Genomic DNA, 17360 nt, shown 5'->3' with positions numbered 1-17360 from the left:
ATCTTATAAATGTGCCCCTGCTGTGTACTGTGTAATGGCTGTGTCTGACCGTGCAGGAACATGGTCTGATCATACCACAGCTCCTGGGCAGAGGAGGAAGGAAAAGTGTATACAGACATTACCGCAGGGGATCACAGCTGGTTGTTTCTTTGAAGTAAAACATTGTTTAAAAACAGGCAGAGAAATGTTTTACCTCCCAAAAAGAATCAGCTGTGATCCTCTGCTGTGATGTCTGTATACTCTTGTGCTTCCCCTCCTGCCCAGGAGCTGTGGTATGATCAGACCATGTTCCTGCATGATCAGCCATTACACAGTACACAGCAGGGGCACTTTTATCAGACTATCTCAGCACAGGAACATTTTATTAAAACATCGAATTGTGGAACTTATTGTTATACTAAGATCTGCTGGTTAAAGGGGTTTTCCCCCACTAACAAAAGTTGATTTTAAGTCCCCTTAAGGAACTAAAAAACATTTTGTTTTAAAAATATTTAAGTATTGTTTTTAAAGGAAAAAATAATCCCCCCACCCCCACCCCCCCCTCCAAATACTAATTTTGTTGAAAATGTAAATCTGGGGAAAAAAAATAAACATAGCTTAACCCCTTAGTGACGGAGCCAATTGTGTCTTTTAATGACCAAGCCAAATTTTACAATTCTGACTAATGTCACTGGCCAGTGTCAGCGTTTTTCGTAAAATATTGTACATCATGATGGTTGTAAAATTTCTTCGATATCACTTGCGTTTATTTGTTTGCAAAGTTTTCGCCAAATTTCTGTTTTCTAATTTTCAAACTTTGAATTCTTATGCCTTTAAATCCAGGGCTGTGGAGTTGGAGTCGGTGCCCATTTTGGTATAAAATGGACAGACTCCCAACTCCTAAGATATATAATAAATTGGGTACAGTAGGTCAAGGTAATATTTTTTTCATAATAATTTGGGAAAGTTGTGAAATGTCCTATAAATGTCTGTCCTATTCCTGATCTAAGGGTCTAGACTTTTAGCTGAGAATAATCTGTGCTACAGTAAATTTATCACTTAAACATGAGCCGTGTATGAGGGAGTCGGAGTCTGAGTCATGGAAAATGAGGAGTTGGTGGTTTGGCTTACCGACACCACAGCCCTGGTTTGGAGAGCCCCTGATGTGCCTAAACAGTGGAAACCCCACACAAGTGACCCCGTTTTGGAAACTAGAGGCCTCAAAGAATGCATTTAGAAAATGAGATCTGGCACTATAGTAAGCAGAAAATGATGATATTGGATTGTATTACTTTGAATAAATTAAGTGTAACATTTCGGTTTATGACCGAAAAGTTACTTAATTTATTCAAGTAATGAAATACAATATCATCATTTCCTGCTGCTAGCGTGCCAGATCTCGTTTTCAATGTGATTAAGGAGTGGTTTCCTTTCTGTGCACTGTTAACACAGAGTGATGTGTATCCTGATTTAAGGAATGTATTTAGATGTGTGGTGAGCACCTTGAACCCCCAGATCCTTCACAGAAGTTTATAACGTAGAGCCATGAAAGTAAAAAAAAAAAATCACATTTTTCCCACAAAAAAATGTTTTTAGCCCCCAATTTTTTTTATTTTCACAAAGGTAACCAGATATTGCACTAGAAACGTTGGAGTCCATTTTCTCCTAAGTACGCCGATATCCCAAATGTGGAGGAAAACTACTGTTTGGGTGCATTGCAGGAATTGGTAGGGAAACGGCGCCATTTGACTTTTTGAACGCTACATTTGCTGGAATCATTGGCAGACGCCATGTTGCGTTTGGAGAGCCTCTGATTGTGCCTAAACAGTGGAAATCCCCAACAAGTGACCCCATTTTGGAGACTAGACCCCTCAAGGAATGTATTTAGATGTGTGGTGAGCACCTTGACCCCCAGGTGCTTAACAGAAGTTTATAACGTTGAACTGTGAAAATGGGAGAAAAAAAAATCCCCCAAAAATGTTGGTTTTGCCCCAAATTTTTCATTTTCACAAGGGTAACAGGAGCAAAATGGACCATACAATTTGTTGTGCAATTTCTCCTGAGTACACAGATGCTCCATATGTGATTGAAAACTACTTTTGAGGAACCGTGCGAAGATCAGAAGGGAAGAAGCGCCATATTGGAGTTCAGATTTTGCTGGAATGGTTTTAGGGTGTCATGTCACATTGGCAGAGTCCCTGAAGTCTCAGAACAGCAGAAACCCCCATAAGTGGTCATTTTACAAACTGCACAGCTCAATGAATTCATCTAGGGGTGTAGTGAGCATGTTGACATCACACGTGCCTCATAGAAATTTATACCATTAGGCGATGAAGAAAGAAGAATTAAGTTTTTACTTCTAACATGTTGTTTTAGCCCCAAATTTTTATAAGGGCTAATAGGAAAAAATGGACCTCTGTTAGTTGTGCAATTTCACCTTAGTATGCCAATACCCTACAAGTAATTGGGATCTATTTTTGAGGCACAGTGCAAAGCTCAGAAGGGAAGGAGCGCCATAATTTAGTGCAGATTTTGCTGTTTGTGGTTGCCATGACTCACTGGAAGAGCCCCTGAGGTTGCCATGACCCACTGTGAGAGTGGACTTTGAGGGGCCCCAAAAGTGATACCATTTTAAAAACCGCACCCCTCAAATACTTTAAAACTGTTGGTGGGATTTTTTTTTAACCCTTCAGTTGCTACACAGGAATTAATGCAGAGTGGAATGAAAAAAAAAATTTCAATTTTACCTCTAAAATCTTGCTTTAGCCCCAAATTTCTCACTTTTGAAACCGATAACATCAAAATGTGGACCCCACAGTTTGTTACTCAGTTTCTTACGAGTGCAGCGATGCCCCACATGTAGTCAAAGTTCTGTTTGGACAAACGGCAGGTCTCGGAGTGGAAGGAGCAATATTTGAATTTTGGAACACAAATTTGGCTGAAAGAGAGGGAGGGCACCATGTCACAAAGGTATGGCCCCTAAGATGCCTAAACAGCAGAAACCTCTCACAACTGACCCCATTTTGGAAACTACATCCCTCAAGGCTTTTATCCAGGGGTATAGTGAGCATTTTGAACTCACGACACAACTTGATAACGTTAGGTCGTCATCTACTATATAATCGGCTTATCCCGTCTGTCTGTCCGTCCAGGAAATCCCGCGTCGCTGATTGGCGGCCGTTAGCGGCTCATCTGCCGACCGGCGGCCTAGGCGGTGCTCCTCCCTGGTCCTCCCTTCACACTTGCCGTCGGGAGATCAGTGGCCCTAGCCGCTGATCTCCCAACGGTAGCCGCATGGAGGTTAGCGGCGATGCAGCTTGGAATTACCCGCACAGGCAGCGCCGCTCCCTGGTCCTCACTAATACGGTTCGCTGATTGGTTGTGGCCGCCGGCTGCGACCAATCAGCGATATTGGCGTGAAATTTAAAACACTGCTGTCCTGATTGGTGGCAGCCGCCACCAATCGGCAACGAGCGCAGTCCAGCCGCGAATTGGCGCCGGATTTGAAACACGCTTCGCTGATTGGTCGCACCTGACCGGCCGCGACCAATCAGCGATATTGGCGCAAAATTTAATACACCGCTTCTCTGATTGGTCGTGGCCAGCCGGCCACGACCAATCAGAGAAGCGGTGTATTAAATTTTGCGCCAATATCGCTGATTGGTCGCGGCCGGTCAGGTGCGACCAATCAGCAACTGGCGCAGCCCGGCAGCGAATTGGCGCCGGATTTGAAACACGCAGGCCACCATCAGGAGATCAGCGGCGACGCAGCCGAGAGATGACCGGTGCTAGGCGATGATCTCCCAGCTGCGCGCAGCAGAAGTACCCCGACAGACTGCGCTGGAGCAGAGGTAAGGAAAGAAGGCGAGTATTAGTGTTTATTTTTTTAACTGTGCTGTGGGGATGGGGGAATGAGGGGGCCATACAAACCAGGATTAGGGGAATGACTGAGCCTTACAAACCACAATTAGGGGATGAGGGAGCCATACATACCAGGATATGGAAATTTAACAGCTGCTGCATTTCCCACCCTAGGCTTATACTCAAGTGAATAAATTTTCCCAATTTTTTGTTGTAAAATTAGGGGTCTCAGCTTATACTCGGGTCACCACGCACAGGCAGCATGTGACCCCCGGCTGCAGCTGGCTCTTGCTTCCGCTTATGTCACGACTATTTGCGGCTGCAGCCAAGGGGTCTCCTGTTTCGCGTTCCACGGTGAGTGATGGGCTGTGGGCGGGGTTATCCCCCATCCTGTCATACCCGGTATTCATTGACAGAGCGCGCGGTGGATGCTGGGTGTGACACGATGGGGGATAACCCCGCCCACAGCCCGTCATTCACCGTGGTACGCGGAACAGGAGACCCCTGGCTGCAGCCGCATATAGTCGTGATGTAAGCGGAAGCAAGAGCCGGCTGCAGCCGGGGGAATTACGTGCTGGCTGTGCGTGGTCAGTGATGATGTCACAAGCAGTATTGACAACATGACGTAATTACAAAATTCATTAGGGGCCCCGGGGGGATAAATTGGGGGGTTAATTTAAAGTAGTGCACAACCCATTTAAACAATGCTTCGCTGATTAGTCGCGCCCGGTCGGCCGTATACATATTCTAGAATACCCGATGCGTTAGAATCGGGCCACCATCTAGTACTGAATATGTCGTCATTAGTGTTGAGCGCAAGCGCTCGCTGCTCGGTTATGCACAGAGTATCACAGGTGCTCGAGTGACCTGATTTAGCCTCCGCCCTGCATGTTTTGCAGCTGTTCGACACTCAAAAAAAAAAAAAAAAACATGCTGGGGTTGCCCGTGTATGGCAGTCAATCCCCGCATGTTTTTTGTCTAACAGCCACAAAACATGTAGGGTGCAGACTCCAGCATCTGTGTTACATATCCGGGCACCCATTGCAAACTCGAGTAGTGAGCACTTGCGCTCAACACTAGTTGTCATATCGTCATCATTTTTATTTATTGTTTTTAACTTAGGATATTTTCAAAACACTAAGGCTGCGTGCACACGATGCGTTTTTCATGCGTTTATGCTGCGGAATTTCCGCAGCGGAAACGCATCAAAAACGCATGGTAATCTGCACCCCATGGTCCCCAATGGCATTCCGCAATGTCAATGCACATGCTGCAGATTTTTCCGCAGCGTTTCTGCAGCGGTCATAAATCCGCAGCATGTTCATTAATTTTGCGGAAGCGCAGCGGAAGCGCCGCCATTGACTTGCATTGAGACGCATAGAATCAGTGTCTGTACATTTTGTACAAGCGGCTTCTATGCGTCTCTATGTGCGGATGGTACCCAGTTCTGGAGGAGAGGAGACTCTCATCCAGACCTGGGTACCATTGTACCTGTAAAAAAAGACTAAAATAATAAATAAAGTTTATATTCACCTGTCCGGCGGCCCCTGCAGCGCTTCTCCTTCCAGGACCTGAGATGACGTCGCGGTCATGTGACCGCAGGCTGTCTTGCGAGATGCCGGCAAGCCAGGAAGGAACCAGGAAGGAGCGCGACAGCACACGCGGCGGCATCTGAGGTAAGTATAGCTTTATTTTTTTAATTTTTACGGTCACACTATATAAATCCATGCCGTTTGCATGGATTTATACAGTGTGTCCTAGTTGTCAAGCACTTTCCAAGTGATGCTATCGCCTGGAAAGTGCTTGTCAGTCCGCATGCGGAAACACATGTGAATCCGCATGTATTCCGCATGTATTCTGCAGGAAAAACGCATGCACAATCCGCATGCACAATCCGCATGCACAATCCGCATGCGTTTTTTCTGCCAGGGAGATGCAGAAATGCTGCAGAAATTTTCTGCTTCATTTCTGCATCGTGGGCACATAGCCTTACTGCAAAGAATGAAAGAAATATAAATTGTAAAATAAATTAATTGACTAAGGGGATGACATACTAATTATTGGCTTCTGATCACTGTGATAGACTCTATCACAGGGATTAGAAGGAACCAATAGGAGAAATACCTGCTGGTGCCGGCTGGCAGATCACTGCGCTTGCGCCTACCATTTTTTTTCAGGAAGAGGAGGCAGAGGGCCAGGGAATGGCGGAGGTACCAGCGGTAATTTGGGGACATAATTTCTTTTTTTTTTTTTAACGTCATCACCGTTATTCATTGAATAACGACAATCATGTGATCGGACCAGCTGAGACCCCGGAGATTTTCAAACTTTGGGGGGTGTTATACACTTATTCCCAAACGCCAATGAGGGAATAAGGCCCCTTAGTGGCTGCCGTTTTAATGCGTATCGGCGGTCATTAAGGGGTTAAAGAGTAGCTGTTTTTTAATTTATATTAAATAAATGAACAGTACATGAAAATAAGAAAGATCATAATATATCTTATAAGAGAAATTTGCTTCTTTCTTTGCCAGGACTGATCATTCTTTCTCAAAATTCTCAGTTCAAGGTAAAATCTGTGTTCAGTGCAGACAGATTTTTACGTTACTGAGATAGAATGGTATAAAAACCAATTGTCATCTTCTTCTTAGAAGGGAGGTGAGAGGAGGGTGGAGGTTCTAGCGCCTCCCCTCGACATAGGAGATGACAGCTGGTCATTATCTCCGTAATGTAAAAATCTGTTTTCACTGAATACAGATTTTACCGTGAACTTATAAGATATATTATATTTATTTTTTTTATTTGGTACTATTGATTTATGAAATAAAAATTATAACAACTGTTACTTTTAAAAGATAAACCTGAAAGATACACATTAGTAAAACAAGATTTGTCAGAAAAAAATGTGTGATTAGGGCTGTTACTGCTTTGCTATATCAACTATATTAATTAGGTTATCATTGCATTTCTATGTTGTTGAGTGAAGGCACGTCATTAGAATATGTCATCATCTATTGACCATGGGAATCCAACTACCAGAACCTCTACTAACCCTTAGAATGCAGGATCACTGCTGCTCCTTCACAGGTAGAGCACAGGGGTCTCACAGGTCAAACCGCCCACTCCTAGTGATGTGACATTGTATTACAATATGGGAATGACCCATTGAATCAGCATTCAATGTCCTCATAATGGATCTTGCGCCACATTGTACATATGTGTTGTAGGCTGAAAGAATGAGGGCAATATTAGAAAAAATAAAAATAACCCAAAATTTAGACAAGTGTTCTAGATTTATTGCTAGGCTGCATGGGTTACATTTGTTCTGGACTGATTACAAAAAAGCATTACTTTTGTCACCATTTTCAGTTGCATATTCAGGAAATCTGAAACCACTCATTCGCCTTTCGCTATATCTTCTAGATTTCAACCTTTTTCTCATGAATTAGCTGCTGCCAGATACTTCCACCTGGAAACTCATACAATGTCACAGACTCTTCCTTCATTTCTGTGGAATACCCTGGATCCTGAAAGAGGTGAGAATGATTCAGTCAGTATTTTAATCTGTAGTGAAACTCCGCATGTGTGGGAGAAGGTAGTCCAGTCTTTATTCTATACTGCAGCACTCGTTTATCGGAGCTGTAGCTTGGCTTACATTCCTCTAGGAAAGGATTTGGTTTGCTTCCCTAGCCCTGTATCTAAAATGCCCTTACACATGTTGAGTTGCTCGTTGGTGCTCCAATATCAGCCATGGCCAGCGTCGGACTGGCCTGCCAGGACACCGGGAGATCCCCCGGTGGGCCCCCATGACAGACTTAGTGGGGACCCGCCGGTAACCGTGATCTTTCTGAGCACGGGCCGCCGCGCGCTCAGCGGCGCATACTTTCCTCTTGATGGCCACGGGGAACATCTGCTGTCTTCTGCTATATGCTGCGCACAGACAGCACATAGCAGTGACGTTCAAAGGCCGCCGGTCAATCAAAGCCACGCGCATCTGCATTCGGCCTCTGATAGTCCGGCGGACATTGAACATCACTGCTATGCGCCGGGCAGCGCATAGCAGTCATGTTAAAAAGCCCCACCACCCTTGGGGTCTGCTGTCAGCGCGCGGTCTCTGATAGGTCGGCGGCCCTGTTGAAGACCACAGGGGCCCATGATGAGGATGAAGCTGCAGAGGACGCCGCCGGGGGAGCGCAGGAAGGTAAGATTTTTCTTTCCTTTATGAATGGGCAGGGTAGTGAGTGAATGGGAGGGGAGGCGATGCTATATAGGGGCACATGATGGGGTGGGAGAGGGTGCTACATTGGGGCCCATGATGGGGGGAGAGGATGATACATAGGGGCCCATGATTGGGGGAGGGGGCAGAGGATGCTACATAGGGGCCCATGATGGGGGGAGAGGATGCTACATAGGGGCCCATGATGGGGGGAGGGGGCAGAGGATGCTACATAGGGGCCCATGATGGGGGGAGAGGATGCTACATAGGGGTCCATGATGGGGGGGGGATGCTACATAGGGGCCCATGATGATGGGGGGAGAGGATGATACATAGGGGCCCATGATGGGGAGGGAGAGGGTGATACATAGGGGCCCATGATGGGGGGGGGGATGGAGATGATAATACATAGGGGCCCATGATGGGGGGGTGATACATAGGAGCCCGTGATGGGGAGGGAGAGGATGATACATAGGGGCCCACGGTGGGGGGCGGATGATACATAGGGCCCCATGATGGGGGGGAATGCTACATAGTGGTCCATGATGGGGGGAGAGGGGAGAATGCTACACAGGGGCCCATAATGGGGAGGGAGAGGATGATACATAAGGGCCCATGATGGGGGGGAGAGGATGATACATAAGGGCCCATGATGGGGGGGGGATGATACATAAGGGCCCATTATGTGGGGGAGAGGATGATAAATAGGGGCCCATGATGGGGGGGGAGAGGATGATAAATAGGGGCCCATGATGGGGGGGGGTGATACATAGGGGCCCATGATGGGGGGGGAGAGGATGATAAATAGGGGCCCATGATGGGGGGGGGTGATACATAAGGGCCCATGATGGGGGGGAGAGAGGATGATACATAGGGACCCATGATGGGGGAGAGGATGACACATAGGGGCCCATGATGGGGAGGGAGAGGATGCTACATAGGGGCCCATGATGGGGAGGGAGAGGATGCTACATAGGGGCCCATGATGGGGAGGGAGAGGATGCTACATAGGGGCCCATGATGGGGAGGGAGAGGATGCTACATAGGGGCCCATGATGGGAGGGAGAGGATGATACATAAGGGCCCATGATGGGGGGGGTGATACATAAGGGCCCATTATGTGGGGGAGAGGATGATAAATAGGGGCCCATGATGGGGGGGGAGAGGATGATAAATAGGGGCCCATGATGGGGGGGGAGAGAAGATGATACATAGGGGCCCATCATGGGGAGGGAGAGGATGCTACATAGGGGCCCATGATGGGAGGGAGGAGGATGCTACATAGGGGCCCATAATGGGGAGGGAGAGGATGATGCATAGGGGCCCATGATGGGGGGGTGGAGATGATAATACAAAGGGGCCCATGATGGGGGGGTGATTCATAGGAGCCCATGATGGGGAGGGTGAGGATGAAACATAGGGGCCCATGATGGGGGGGTGATACATAGGGGCTCATGATGGGGAGGAATGATACATAAGGGCCCATGATGGGGGGAGAGAGGATGATACATAGGGACCCATGATGGGGGGAGAGGATGACACATAGGGGCCCATGATGGGGAGGGAGAGGATGCTACATAGGGGCCCATGATGGGGAGGGAGGGGGCAGAGGATGCTACATAGGGGCCCATGATGGGGGGAGAGGATGCTACATAGGGGTCCATGATGGGGGGGGGATGCTACATAGGGGCCCATGATGATGGGGGGAGAGGATGATACATAGGGGCCCATGATGGGGAGGGAGAGGGTGATACATAGGGGCCCATGATGGGGGGGATGGAGATGATAATACATAGGGGCCCATGATGGGGGGGTGATACATAGGAGCCCGTGATGGGGAGGGAGAGGGTGATACATAGAGGCCCACGGTGGGGGGCGGATGATACATAGGGGCCCATGATGGGGAGGAATGATACATAGGGGCCCATGATGGGGGGGGATGCTACATAGTGGTCCATGATGGGGGGAGAGGGGAGAATGCTACACAGGGGCCCATGATGGGGAGGGAGAGGATGATACATAAGGGCCCATGATGGGGGGGAGAGGATGATACATAAGGGCCCATGATGGGGGGGGATGATACATAAGGGCCCATTATGTGGGGGAGAGGATGAAACATAGGGGCCCATGATGGGGGGGTGATACATAGGGGCTCATGATGGGGAGGAATGATACATAAGGGCCCATGATGGGGGGAGAGAGGATGATACATAGGGACCCATGATGGGGGGAGAGGATGACACATAGGGGCCCATGATGGGGGGAGAGGATGCTACATAGGGGCCCATGATGGGGAGGGAGAGGATGCTACATAGGGGCCCATGATGGGAGGGAGAGGATGATACATAGGGGCCCATGATGGGAGGAGAGGATGACAAATAGGGGCCCATGATGGGAGGAGAGGATGACAAATAGGGGCCCATGATGGGAAGGGAGAGGATGCTACATAGGGGCCCATGATGGGGATGGTGAGGTTGCTACATAGGGGCCCATGATGGGGAGGGAGAGGATGCTACATAGGAGCCCATGATAGGGAGGGAGAGGATGCTACATAGGGGCAGATGATGGGAAGGGAGAGGGTGCTACATAGGGGCACATGATGGGGAGGGAGAGGGTGCTACATAGGGGCCCATGATGGGGAGGGAGAGGGTGCTACATAGGGACCCATGATGGGGAGGGAGAGGGTGCTACATAGGGGCCCATAATGGGGGAGGGAGGATGATACATAGGGGACCATAATGGGGAGGGAGAGGATTAAACATAGGGGCCCATGATGGGGAGGGAGGAGGATGCTACACAGGGGCCCATGATGGGGAGGGAGAGGATGATACATATGGGCCCATGATGGGGGGGTGGAGGATGATATACAGGGGCCCATGATGGGGAGGGAGAGAATGATACATAAGGGCCCATGATGGGGGCAGAATGATGCATAAGGGCCCATGATAAATAGGGGCCCATGATGGGGGGGAGGATGCTACATAGGGGCCCATAATGGGGAGGGGGAGGGTGATACATAGGGGCCCATGATGGGGAGGGATGGAGATGGTAATACATAGGGGCCCATGATGGGGGGTGATACATAGGAGCCCGTGATGGGGAGGGAGAGGATGATACATAGGGGCCCATGATGGGGAGGAATGATACATAGGGGCCCATGATGGGGAGGGTGCTACATAGTGGTCCATGATGGGGGGAGAGGGGATAATGCTACACAGAGGCCCATGATGGGGAGGGAGAGGATGATACATAAGGGCCCATGATGGGGGGGGAGAGGATGATACATAAGGGTCCATGATGGGGGGGGGATGATACATAAGGGCCCATTATGTGGTGGAGAGGATGATAAATAGGGGCCCATGATGGGGGGGAGAGGATGATAAATAGGGGCCCATGATGGGGGGAGAGAAGATGATACATAGGGGCCCATCATGGGGAGGGAGAGGATGCTACATAGGGGCCCATGATGGGAGGGAGGAGGATGCTGCATAGGGGCCCATAATGGGGAGGGAGAGGATGATGCATAGGGGCCCATGATGGGGGGGTGGAGATGATAATACATAGGGGCCCATGATGGGGGGGTGATACATAGGAGCCCGTGATGGGGAGGGTGAGGATGATACATAGGGGCCCATGATGGGGGGGTGATACATAGGGGCTAATGATGGGGAGGAATGATACATAAGGGTCCATGATGGGGGGAGAGAGGATGATACATAGGGACCCATGATGGGGGGAGAGGATGACACATAGGGGCCCATGATGGGGAGGGAGAGGATGCTACATCGGGGCCCATAAGGCATACAGGCCCAGGATGGGTGGGGGAGATACATACAGGCCAAGGATGGGTGGGGTGGATACATGGGAGCCTAGGACAGGGGATATTATTAAATAAAGGGGGCCAGGATGGGTGTCAATCACAGTATGGGGGCCAGAATGAGGTATTAGTTTATGGTGGCCAGTGGGGTCATACTTACTGTAGGGGACATTATTGCTGTACTATAATTTACTTTTGAGGACACTGTTCTCCATGTGGGAGTAACAAAAGGGGGTCCTGTTACTGTGCAGGGCGGCACTTTGTCACTTTTTTTCTTCATCTGCTGTAGAGTAGAAATCAGGGAATAAGTGTGGAATGTGCTCTAGAAGTGATCAGCTATTGATAACTGTGTGTTATTTTCTGCAGCGACAAGTCCTGGATGGAAAAAGTAATGGCGGTCTGTGCCAGATGAAGAAGAAAAGCGAAGATGAAGGACTTCAAGTAGAGACTTCACTGGTGAGTCAGTGTATTACATGTACATGCACACTATACAGTATATATTGAGCTCCTGTGTATAATGTCACTGGTGATCACTGCATTACCAGTACACTATACACTATATACAGAGCTCCTGTGTATTAGTATTGTGTTTTTTATTCATGATGCTTATTCTAGTATTATTCAGTTGACTATCTAATGGTAAGGTGTGGTCTGGTCATGGTATGGTGGTATTTGTCACTTGTATGTGGTGGTAATATGTGATCTGGTCATGGTGTGGCGGTATTTGTTCCTTGTATGTGGTATTATTCAGTTACTGTGGTCTGGTCATGGTGTGGCGGTATTTGTCCCTTGTATGTGGTATTATTCAGTTACTATGTGGTAATATGTGGTCTGGTCATGGTGGGACGGTATTTGTCCCTTGTATGTGGTATTATTCGGCTACTATGTGGTGGCAATATGTGGTCTGGTCATGGTGTGAGGGTATTTGTCCCTTGTATGTGGTATTAGTCAGTTACTATGTGGTGGTAATATGTGGTTTGGTCATGGTGTGACGGTATTTGTCCCTTGTATGTGGTATTATTCGGTTACTATGTGGTGGCAATATGTGGTCTGGTCATGGTGTGAGGGTATTTGTCCCTTGTATGTGGTATTAGTCAGTTACTATGTGGTGGTAATATGTGGTCTGGTCATGGTGTGACGGTATTTATCCCTTTGTATATGGTATTATTGGTGTTGGTTTAGGAGATTACATTGTGTATGGAGGTCACTTGTTCTCTCTAATATCAATAAGTAGAAGATTCTTTATTAGAGATTAATTACTTTGACGTTTAACCCCTCCCTGTCCTGTGTCTATTACACAGTAGCAAATATGCACTTAGAGAGGTTCTCCAGTGAAAACAAGTAATCGCCTATCCTAAGGCCACATTCACACGTTCAACATTTGGTCAGGATTTTACATCAGTATTTGTAAGCCAAAACCAGGAGTGGATGATAATGCTGAGGTGGTGACATGTTTCTATTATACCTTTCCTCTGATTGTTCCACTCCTGATTTTGGCTTACAAATAAGTGATGTAAAATGCTGACCAAATACTGAAAATGTTTTTTTCTGGAAGCCTCAAAGAGGATGAATGGAGCTGCAGTCAGACAACCCACCTGCTGCTGCATTTTAAAATGGGGATAAAAGTGCACTGTCAGGTATAAAAGTTCCCCATTCTTCTGATCGGTGTGGTTTCCAATGGTCAGATTACACCGATCAAGAAGATATCTCCTACCTAACCTGTGAATCGGTGCTAACTTGTTTTCATCAAAGAACCCCTATAATGTAAACTACTGTAATTGTACATCCCAGTTATGGTGGCGCACAGCAGATGTGCAGGAACCGCCTGTTTTACAGTCGACGCTCCACTATAACAGGGATAACTGCTAACGGGTATTTGCATATACCTGTAGGGTGGGCCCCTAGAGTCAATTTCTTCTGTGGGCCCCAGACACCCCAGTCCGACCCTGGCCATGACCCGGGCACAACAAAACTAAGTATCAGCATATTGCAGCCAATATTTCCTGTTTCGTTGGTACTTATAAGGAATGGTAAAATATTCCTAAAAGGATAAGTAAGGTGTCAGTAGCTATCTCACACACAGATTCACCTTTTCATATCATTTAGAAAATGTTTTTGGCACTAATGTGCTAAAATTCATAAAATAAATAGCCTCAGACCTTCGAGTAGCTCATGTGGAAATCAGTGAGTAACAATACATATTCTGTGATATGACTGAAAGGTTTTACACTACCTTTGGAGGCACATAAGCTGCATCGCGGATAGTCACAGGGTGTTTAAAGTGTTCGTGTAGATGATCCACATATTCGCACATCCTACAAGAGAGAAATGGGAGTCTCAAGCTGTTGCCACTGAGAGGTGGAATCATTAAAGAACAAGAAATACCCATGTAATTGTACAGAGTAGGGTCCTGAGTGCTAAGGTGTATAGTGCATACATCATCAATGCTCTGCTGACTCCATAACTGCAAAGCTTCCTCTAGTATTAACATAAGAACAAAAACTGAGCCCTGAGAACTTCATGGCACGGGTTCCCATGGTCCAGGAGCTGCATGTAAGCCTTACATCACCAAACAATTCCAAGTATGGGATGGATTGGTGTAAAGCACACAGACACAGGATTCAGGAGTAGTGGAAATGTGTTCTGTGGAGTGACCTAACACATTTCTCTGGCATCTGATAGACCAATTTGGGTTTAGTGAATGTCAGAAGAACATTACTTGCGTCACTGCATTGTGTCAACTGTAAAGTTTGGTGGAGGAGGGATAATACTTTGGCCAGCCCCTGAAAAAACAGCCCCAAAGTAACTTGGTCTGCTGAAGTATGAAGATTTCCCTTCACTAGAACTAAGACATTTTGAACAGTTGTTGCTTCCATCTTTGTGGTAACAGTTTGGGGAAGGTCCTCCCCTGTTCCAGCATGACTGTGCTCCAGTACACAAAGCAAGGTCCATAAAGTCATGATTGGGATTGTTAGGTGTGGAAGAACATGACCAGTCACACAGAGTCCTGACCTCCAACACATTTGGGATAAACTAGAAAGGAGATTGTGAGCACGGCCCTCTCATCCAACATTGGTGTCTGATCTCACAAATCCTGTTCTAGATGAATGCTTAAAAATAACCACAGACAAACACGAAAATCTGGAAGAAAGCCTTCCCAGCAGAGTGCAAGCAGCTGTAGGTGCAAAGGAGGAACCAACTTTGTATGCCTATAGACTTAATGCTCCCGTAGGTGTAATGTGTAGGTGTCACAATACTTTTGCCCATATATGCCATATAGTGCAGCATGGACTACACACAGTAGATATATGGGATGATTTTCTGATATAGTTGGAGTCTGAAAAATGCCATAAAAGGTTGTACAAAACACGAGAATTTTATAGCTTTTTATCTCTTCATTGCAGAAATTTCTGAGGTTTCAGGATTTTTACCATTGTCCTCAAAAATGGCATCAGTTTTACTGTTCAATAGGATTCAAATACTATGAGATTTTTAACACCATGTCAAGGACTGTTAAAAGGTATTTTTCCATCTTAAAAATCGATGGCCTACTGCTAGAATATACTATGATTTTGTGGTGCTTCAGAGGTCTGATCTCTTGAACCCCCAAGACCGTGAGAATGAAGGGGATGCGCCATTCTAAGTTTTCCTGTACAATCTTTCCCCACCACTCGGCTGCGCAGGGAATTGCAGCTTGCCCCTTTTTCCCAGTTTCCTGCACAACAGGTGGCCAAGACACCACTGTGCATGAAAAAGTGCTGCACCAGAATGTAGCCCCTTTGGTCTTAGGTCGGATTGGGGTCCAAAAGGTTATATTCCTCATTTATGATAAAATGATAGCATTTCCTAGCGATTACCATGAAAGTCTTAAGGTTGTCTGCTTAAAATTAAGTGATGACCAGTCAGTCAGATAGCTACAGCTCGGTGAACAAACCTGTTTTCTAGGCTTCCTGAGATGGAGATGTAATCAAATATGATCAGGTGTTGTACCAATTCACAGAGTCCAACTCCTCCAGCATGTGGACAGACAGGAACTGAATAAAAGCAAATGAGCACACTTAATACATGTCTACTTATGATCAGCACTGGCGTCCTTTTAATGTAAACTTTGTGGGGGGGTTTTTACACCATCCCATCACTTTTCTAAGAAGTGGGTGGGACTAAGGAGGAGCAGACGTGGGTTACAGGTTTACTATTATTTAAGTGAAAAATGGTGTAAGTTGTAGCAGGAATCGACGCCAATTCATAGCTGATATAGATTCACCAAATTTATCAACAAGATTGCGCCATGCTTGATGAATCCCCCACCACATGTTGCAGAAATTGCGGATGAAAATCTGTTTCCAGGGAGTACATGGATTTCTGCAAGCCTCGTTTACATGAATAGAAGTCATAATGGGACCACAAGACCAATGATTCGACTGTGCTGCTGCAAACAGAAGATAAGCTGGTGCAGAAGATGTCTTCAAAACCTTTATTATAGGCCAGTGTTTCCCAAACTCCAGTCCCTACGGCCCCCAACATTACCTCTTTTCTGGATTTCCTTGGTATTGCACAGGTGACGGAATTATTATTAAGGCATCAGAAATTGCCACAGGTTCTCCCACTTGTGAAATACTAAGGAAATCCTGTAAAACATAATGTGTTGTGAGGACAGGGTTTGGAAAACACTGTTATAGGCCATTTTTCAACATATTTCAGGGTCAGACTAACCCTTTCATCTTCAGATTAATTTACTATCATAAAGATCTTGTCCACCACTCAGACAACCCATTCTGAATCCTTATGTTTCCCCTCAGTAAAATAATAACACATACCTCCGATGCAGGCATCGTTCCACTGGTGTAAGCACTGGCTCTCCTGGGGATCGCATGATATTATGTCACGCGATCCCTACAGCCAATCAGCACTGGCTTCTTTCTCCAACAAACGTAATTGACATCTGGAGGAAGTGAGATCTGCAGCTTCCTCTGAATCTCGTGATTTGTCCAAAGGAGGTGAGAGATAAGCTAGCGCTGACTAGCCGCAGAGATCGTTACGCAATCCCCAGGAACGGAGCCGACACCAGAGGTTAGTATAAGTGTTATTATTTGACTAGGGTGAAGTGTAGGGATTCGGAAGGGGTTGTCTAAGTGGTGGATGTGATTGGTTATGGATGACTTTATTCCAATAGTGACTTCTTTTAACCTAATTCAGGAAATTATCCTACCTGTTCTGTTCTTGTGCACTCCGGCACTCTTGTGCCTACAGTCAACTTCACTGTCAGGAGAGTTCTACTTAACTTTTAGCGAACTCAACCCCTCAGGAAGTCAAACACACACTTTTTCCAATTCCAAGGATAAAATAAAGAGTTTTATTCCTTGGAATTTTCTGACTCACAGTTAAACCGCACTCTACACAATCCCGAGTCTGAAACTGATTTGTAAACCGGCAACCTGATCTTCTCTTTTAATGTTTGTAAAATATTAGAGACTTGAGCCTGAATTCACC

At 46.7% G+C, this 17360-nt stretch overlaps 1 protein-coding gene and 1 long non-coding RNA gene across 2 annotated transcripts in view; one reads left to right on the top strand and one right to left on the bottom strand.

Annotated features, from left to right (window-relative positions):
* Positions 1-7111: 7111 nt before the first annotated feature.
* Positions 7112-17360, bottom strand: part of ENOSF1 (enolase superfamily member 1) — a 78672-nt gene continuing 68423 nt past the window's right edge. Inside the window, exons 14-16 of the mRNA XM_073679129.1 lie at positions 15805-15904; positions 14104-14185; positions 7112-7364 (exon numbers count right to left, since the gene is read on the bottom strand). Coding sequence (XP_073535230.1) covers positions 7257-7364; positions 14104-14185; positions 15805-15904 — 290 coding nt within the window. The 3' untranslated portion in view covers positions 7112-7256. The remainder of the gene's footprint in view (positions 7365-14103; positions 14186-15804; positions 15905-17360) is intronic.
* The window catches only part of LOC141265707 (uncharacterized), a 179109-nt gene continuing 173986 nt past the window's right edge, over positions 12238-17360 (top strand). Inside the window, exon 1 of the long non-coding RNA XR_012320148.1 lies at positions 12238-12326. This is a non-coding gene — a long non-coding RNA (uncharacterized lncRNA). The remainder of the gene's footprint in view (positions 12327-17360) is intronic.

This window comes from Phyllobates terribilis, unplaced genomic scaffold (assembly GCF_046119375.1).
Source record: "Phyllobates terribilis strain yellow unplaced genomic scaffold, ASM4611937v1 Scaffold_4__5_contigs__length_816908805, whole genome shotgun sequence".
In the NCBI taxonomy this organism is placed as follows: Eukaryota; Metazoa; Chordata; class Amphibia; order Anura; family Dendrobatidae; genus Phyllobates; species Phyllobates terribilis.
This window is presented reverse-complemented; position numbering and strand designations above follow the sequence as displayed.